Source organism: Sarcophilus harrisii, chromosome 3 (assembly GCF_902635505.1).
Source record: "Sarcophilus harrisii chromosome 3, mSarHar1.11, whole genome shotgun sequence".
NCBI classification, from domain to species: Eukaryota; Metazoa; Chordata; class Mammalia; order Dasyuromorphia; family Dasyuridae; genus Sarcophilus; species Sarcophilus harrisii.
This window is the reverse complement of record NC_045428.1, coordinates 360,310,537-360,318,251: the sequence shown is the minus strand read 5'-3', so window position 1 is coordinate 360,318,251 and position 7,715 is coordinate 360,310,537. Positions and strand designations below refer to the sequence as shown.

The 7,715-nt window shown below is 40.0% G+C and overlaps 1 protein-coding gene across 3 annotated transcripts in view; it reads left to right on the top strand.

The window, feature by feature from the left end:
* TRIM29 (tripartite motif containing 29) overlaps positions 1-7,715 on the top strand; it is a 47,359-nt gene that overhangs the window by 18,821 nt on the left and 20,823 nt on the right. For all 3 annotated transcript variants that reach the window (XM_031960149.1, XM_031960148.1, XM_031960150.1), the window contains exons 2-4: positions 6-101; positions 838-1,071; positions 2,440-2,638. In XM_031960149.1, the coding sequence (XP_031816009.1) occupies positions 6-101; positions 838-1,071; positions 2,440-2,638 (529 nt within the window). The remainder of the gene's footprint in view (positions 1-5; positions 102-837; positions 1,072-2,439; positions 2,639-7,715) is intronic.

Genomic DNA, 7,715 nt, shown 5'->3' with positions numbered 1-7,715 from the left:
TACAGACAGAACTGTCATTGCAAAAGGAACAATTGCAGCTGAAGATCATTGAGATTGAAGATGAAGCTGAGAAGTGGCAGAAAGAACGGGACAGGATTAAGGTAACTAGGCTTCTGAGTGTCTTTCTCTCTTATATTCCTTTACTCCACCCCAATTCTGGGGATTTCCCTAGGCTTTCTTTGGAGCAGGAGGAAGAAGGAATACTTTGACTGGTTGTTCTACTTGGAAATATCAGTCCTTTTTGATTTCCTTGCTTAGTTCCTACTCAGTACTTTGCAGGTGTCTCCACCTGCGTATCCCTTTTGACTACTCCATCTATGGGTATTTGTAGCATAGAGATAAGTTCTTGGTTGCCACCAGAACCTTGACTAAGCCTTATAAGAAAGGTTTCACAATTGGTCAACCCATGGATGGGCCAGTAATTATCCTCAGTGGATGCTTCCCAGCTATCAAATACCTGTTATTCTAGTTACTAGGCCATTGTGTGTGTGCACTTTGGGGGTGGGGAAGAAGAGAATAGATTGCTATTATAAGGAGCCTCCTTTCCTTGAGCTAACAGACTGATGGTGGAGTTCTGAAAGGTAATTGGTGAAACAGCCTAGGGTGTTGCACAAGGGAAATCTGCCAAATAAGATGATCTGCCTGTAAACAAACAAAAATTGAGTGTAAAGGAGATTGGTAATCTATGTTCATCATTTGAGTCTTGTTTAAGGTAACTTGAGAGCAACAAAAACACTATGGTCCCAATTTCTAGAGATTTAGTGGTGGGATGCCCTGGTGATTTCTTCTAACTGAAGCCTTTTTTTTTCTTGTTCTCTCATTATTACCATACTCCAGAGCTTCACCACCAATGAAAAAGCCATCCTGGAACAGAACTTCCGTGACCTAGTTCGGGATCTTGAAAAACAGAGGGATGAAGTTAGGGCAGCACTGGAACAGAGGGAGCAAGATGCTGTGGACCAGGTGAAGGTGATTGTGGATGCACTGGATGAGAGGGCCAAAGTGCTACATGAGGATAAACAGACCAGAGATCAGTTGCACAGTATCAGTGACTCAGTGCTGTTTCTTCAGGTAATCTGTCCATCCATCATCTATCCAATCACCCACTCATCCATCCATCTATTCTCTGTCCATTCATTTATCTGACCATCTATCCATCTGTTGTCCATCCATCCATCCATCCATCTATTCATCTATCCCTCTGTCCAGTCACTCATCTATCCATCCATCCATCCTTCACCCTACTTAGTTGTTGGTTCCTCCTATGTGTTTTATATTTTACATTGAGCTGTACACTATTGGGATATAGAAGATGTTGAAAGGAGTTTACAGTTTATTTAAGGAGATAAGGAAATTATTTAAGGAGACTCAGGAAACAATTAGAGAACAATATATGAAACTATATAATTAAATTAAATTACTTAAATGATAAACAAGGTGTTTTAGAAGACTATATAGCCTAAGGATTTAGAGAGGGGAAAATGACCATGAATCACTACAAACCAAGAAGACAGAGTAATGCCCTCCATTTTATAAATGGAAAAACTTTGAAGAGAAGTTCACTGACTTTTCATGTTCAACCAGCTCATCAGTGGCAGAAGGAGATCTAGAACCCAGGTCCTGGGGCTGGACACTCAGCCCTGCAGCTCTTTTCATTGGACCATGGGGAGACCTGTGTGGTGTAGTGAAAAGAGGGATTGACACCTGGGTGTGACTCCCAGCTCTACGTCTTAATCCTTAGGGCAAGGCATTTAATGTCACCGGGCAACTAAATGGCACAAGTTGTTGCTGTTGTTGTTCAGCCCTGACTCTTTGTGACCCATTTAGGGTTTTCTTGGCACAGATACTGGAGTGGTTTGTCATTTCTTTATCCAGCTAAATTGATAGATGAGGAAACTGAGGCAAATAGGGTTCAGTGACTTACCTAGTGTCATACAGCTGGTAAGTGTCTGAGTCTATATTTGAAATCTTGAAAATGAGTCTTCCTCTGCATTATGGCAACACCTAGCTGCCAAAAATGGCATAAGAGCCGAGTTCAAATCTGACTTCAAACATTGATTAGATGTGTGTGACCTTGAGAAAGCCACTTAATCTTGGTATAACTCCATTTTCTCAATTGTAAAATAGGGATAACAGCACCAACCTCTTGGGTTTTTTGTGAGGATCCAATAAAATAATATTTGTAAGGAGCTTAGCACAGTTTCTGGCATGTAGCAGGTGCTTGTTTCCTACTGGGTCCCTGTAAAATGGGTTGGTTGAACTAGCCTCAGTTTCCTGATCTGTGAAATAGTGGAGTTAGGTTCAGTGATCTCTTAAAGGATACTTATGGTTCTAAAATCTTTGATTCTATTTTCTGATTTTTTGAGATCATATGAAGATCCAAGTATCACTGACCCCCAAGAGCACAACTTACTGGCTTCTGTTCTTTCTTATTGGCAGGAATTTGGGGCACTAATGAGCAATTATTCACTTCCTCCACCTCTACCTACATACCATGTCTTGTTGGAAGGAGAAGGCCTGGGTCAGTCACTGGGTAACTTCAAGGATGACTTACTCAATGTGTGCATGAGACATGTGGAAAAGATGTGCAAAGCGGATCTGAGTCGAAACTTCATTGAGAGAAATCATATGGAGAATGGTAGGTCGCCTACTGGTAAGATGGTTCCTAAGTCCCTTGTTCTTCCAATAGAGATAGATCCTTCTCTTTGTTTCAGAAACAGTAAAATAGAAATCCATATATTTTCCTTCTTCTGTGCTCACAAGTATATCACCCTGTATTCTGGCTCATTTGAACTTCAACTAGATTGGTGCAACATATGGAATAGAATAGAAAGCTATGTACATTCAATAGCTAGATGAATAGACACATTGACAGATAGATAGATATTAGATAGATTAGATAGTTGGAAACATAAAGACAGAATTAGGTAGATAGGTGGGTAGAGGGATAGAAGGAGGGAAAGAGTCATAGAAGGAAAGAGAAACTGAGACAGAGCAGAGAGACAGAAACACAGATAGAGAAACACAGAGACAGACAGAGAGCTGGATACAGGGATAAATGTATAGACAAGTAGAAAGAGTGATAAATAAATGGATGGATTGAATTAGAAAGATTAAGACAGATATATTTAGATAAATAGATAAGATAGGTTTATAGATGTATATATAAAGAGAAACAGTTATGGCACAGTGGTTAGAGAGCTGGTTTTGGAGCCAGGACAATTTGGGTTCAGGTTGTACCTCTAATATTTGCTGGCTGTGTGACCTTGCATGAGTCATTTAGTATTTCAATGCTTCAGGCAGTTCTTGAAGACTTTAAATTGGAAAGATCTTGTCTATCTGAGTTAGTAGGGGTAGTTTTCTCAGCTGTGTAGTTCCCTGTACCAATGAAATCATGGGTTCATATGCATAAAGCCTAAAACTGAATATGAATCTGTACATCTACATATTGGTATATTTATGTGTATATTAACTTTAAAAAGGTAAAGATGTCATAAGAAGCTATACCTCCATAGAGAGAAGTGTCTAGGTCACAAATGGATAGAAAGTATTATGGAAATTATGAACATGAACTTGGATAGACTTTAAGATAGTGGAAGATAGATGGACCTGGCATGGCTCATGGAGTCATGAGGACATGACTGAACAATTGGACAGCAACATCTAGGCCAAAGGGTTAGTGAATGTGGCCAAGGTAAATTTCAGATCTTCCACATCTGTTTTTCAGGCAGCATCAGCCACTCCATGGAGTCAGCTGTGTTGACTTGGGGAGATGGTAGATTTCAAATCTTCCACATCTGTCTTTCAGGCAACATCCAGTGGTCCTTCCATGGAGCCTGCCGTGTTGACTTTTGGTGGATGTTAACTGTGATACATGATACATGATCTCATTTGACCCTTATAACTCAAAGATGAAGATACTATTGTCTTCAATCGGCAAATGAAGAAAAGTTCAGGAACTTTATTGTGGTCACATAGCTAGTGAAGGTCACAGGGAAGATTAGGATCTGGGGCTTTCCAGGCTTCATGTGTAAAGTCATCTCAGTACATTGTGCTACCCCAACATGGTGACTTATTGGATAATACAAGTTGAAATGAGTTTTGCACAGCTACTATCTTTTTCATAGAGGAAAGAGCTGAGGGAGGCAGGCCAAACCTATCTTGACAACTCAAAAGTTTCTATAGAATTGAATCTGAGTCATTCCCATCCTCAGATGAAGTCACCTGCACCATGTCTCAGCAAGCCCTTGATCTATAATTTAAAAATGGTTCCAATAAAGAGACTGTTTTTTTTAAAATCTGTAGTAAGCTAGTCTTCTTAATCTTGAAGTTTTTGTGTTTTCTTCTAGTCTTCATGCCTCAACTCCCTACTTTAAACCTGAATGTCAGACCTCTGGTAGGAGTTTAATTTGATGGATGCTCTTGACAAAGTCATAAGTAGGAAATATGGTGCTGGGACAAATGCAGGTGAAATAAAATGGAACTCACCTGGAGGGCAAGAAAGACTTTGGATATCATCTTGGCTTGTGTGCACTTATATCACTGATAACCTTAGGTGTTCCCCACAAAAAGCATAGCCCAGATCTCTAAAAGTGAGAACAGTGCAACACAGATCTAATTAGACATAGTTTTGCTAGGAAAGTGGTCCTTCTCCCAGCGAATCTGGTATGTTTGTAATTAGTGACATCCAATTCTTGGCCCTCCCAGCCACCTGGAAGGTGGGATGGAACAAGTATAAGGTGATATGGTGGGAATTCGGCTTTATGGCAAAGATAATTATCAGCAACAAGACCTTAGGATAGGGGAAAGGGATAACTATACAGCCAGTCAGTGAGACATATGGCCAGTGTAGGATCATAGTGGGGCAAGGATATTGGACTTTTAGGACTTACATATTCTCTCATATCACTGTCCCGTGGCAAAGGCTCAATTTCTCCATCCTAATTATGGTTTTGGTCTTTGAGTTGAGCCTGGTATAATTTTTTCCTCTGGCTGTGCATGCCCAGGAAGGAAATGGTTGATCTCTATTGTCTGCCAATAAAGTGGAGGACCTGATTCTGTGTGGGGTAAATATGAGAATAAAATAACGTGAGGGGGCAATAATGTGTAGGAGGTTCAGGGCTGAGGACCGAGATAACTTGTCTGTGAAAGAATTACCATGAAATGAGTCCACCTAAAATGCTGAGGAACCCATTAACATGTGACTCATTTCTCAGGCACAAATCATGAAGGTGTCAGTGGGCTGCTACGTTCCCATAACTAGTTGGCAAATGTCAGCTTAGATCTGGGTTTGCCTGTGAGATCTGGGCCTGGCCTAGAGCTTGGTAGAGAGAGGTGGGGCCTGGAGGACTAAAGTGAAAAGCCAGGGACCCAGTCCCACGCTGGCCCATTTTGTAGGTCAAGGTTGGTGACTCTACCTAGAACAGGTGTGGCTCCTTCAAGGCTTACAAAGGCAAGAAGCCTAGTGGGAGAAGGGGAATACTGCTGATGTCAGTGCTTCAGCCTCAGGCTGGGGTGGCTCCCTTACTGGATTTATTCCTTCTCATCTGTAGTTTTCTGTCAGATATAGATTGGAAAATTTATAGGATCATAGGCTTAGAAATAGCAGAGACCTTAGAGACCACTATGTGGTGGGAGGCCTTGGCTAGGTTCTGAGCCAGCTATAGGAATATTGCTATAGATATAAGAACCAAGCTGTTTTGGTCCTGATTGCCAAGAGTCTTTGCTGTTCCATGGGGAGAGAAAGGGGGATTAGAGAATTGCATCTCTCTGGTAGGTCCTTAACTGATATAGGATAACACTGAGTCATAGCCTCCTCATGGCCTGGTACAGGAGTTGAGGGAGAATAAGGGACATGTTTCCTCTGAGAGATGGTATCAGGGATGAAATGAATAAAATCCCAGACTAGGAGCAATTTGACCTACATTTTCTCTTTTTTTCCCTCCACTTTTACTATTTTATTTTCCCCCAATAACATATAAAAGCAATTTTGACATTTTTTTTTAAAGTTTTGAGTTCCAAATTCTAACCCTTGATCCTTTCCCTTCTTCTTCCCTGAGACAGCAATTTGATATAGACTTTACATATGTAATCATATAACACATTTCCATATTAGTTATTTTGTGGAAGAAAATTTGAATACAACCACCCCCCCCCCCAAAAAAAAAGGAAGGAAAGAAGGAAGAGGAAAAATATGCTTCAGTTTGTATTCAGATGCCATCAATTCTTTCTCTGGAAGTGAATAGCAATTTTCATTTTGAGTTCTGTGGACATTATTTTGTTTCATAGTATTGTTGAGAATAGCTAATTCATTCACTGTTGTCCATCATACAATAATTGCTGTTACTGCGTACAATGTTCTCCTGGTTCTGCTCATTTGCTTTGTATCAGTTCATGTAAATCTTTCCAGGTTTTCTGCAGTCATCTTGTTCATTATTTATTATACCATAATAATATTTTTGTAAAACTTGTTTAGCCATTCCCCAATTGATGGGCATACCTTCAGTTTCCAATTCTTAGCCACTACAAAGAGAGTTGCTATAAATATTTTTGCACAGATATGACCTGAACTTTCTAAGGTAATTCTGTCTGAGAACAGTTCCTTATACTTAGCTTGGTCCATTACTCTCTTTTGATGAGCCTGTTCTCTGGGAGGAAGAGAAAAGGAAGGATGAGGCATTTAACATGAAAGAAAAAGCAGAGAAGAAAGGAATTGAGTAGAGAGATGAATGAGAAGCCAATCCCCAGCAGTCTAATTGACATGGATTGAGACCTGTCAGTATCTGTAACTTTATAAATCAAGTAGCTCATTTCTTTTCTAGGACATTTAATTTAAGTCTAGGGCCAGGATTTTTTCACTTTTTGGAATATGTCATAGATCTTTTTTGGGTCTTACCCTTACAGTGCCAGGCCTGGAATCTTACTACTTACTTACTTACTAGCTATATGAACCTGAGCAAGTCATTTAACCTTATTAACCTCAATTTCCCATCTGTAAAATGAGCTGGAAGAAGAAATAGATCACTAGAGTGATCTGGAGTATCTGGAGAAGCCATTCTCATAATAATGTTGTTAAATGCACAGAATAAAATACATTGGAGTACAAAGAAAATCAGTGATATTGAAAAAAGATGTATTTTTTTTTATCCAAGTTTGTAGACACCTTGAAATCTATCCATGCATCCTCTGTGAGGTCTCACTGCCCCAGATTAAGAAACTCTGTGTTAGGATAAGACATTTAGTTTTTGTTCAGTCATTTTTCAGTCATGTATGACTTAGTGACCCCATTTTTAGAGATTTCTTGATAAAGAAATCAGTGATCTATTTCTTCTTCCAGCTCATTTTACAGATGGGAAACTGAGGTTAATAAGGTTAAATGATTTGCTCAGGTTCATATAACTAGTAATTAAGTAAGTAGTAAGATTCCAGGCCTGGCACTGTAAGGGTAAGATCCGGGGACTTAGTTATATAGGATCCTGAGTCATAGTGTCCAAACTTCAAGGATCTGGGAAGTCATTGCTTGGAGCCCATCTCCACCAGCACAGATTGTGCCCTTTCTGCTCCAGTTATGGTATAGCCAAAAAATAGTACTGATCCTTATGAGGATGCTTTCTGAGCTTAGCCAGCTCTTTGGCGTCAGATATCAGCACCTTTCCAGATGGAGAGGATTTCCTGAAGAATGGACCGTGTTAGTGAGCCTAATATTTCTTCTAGAC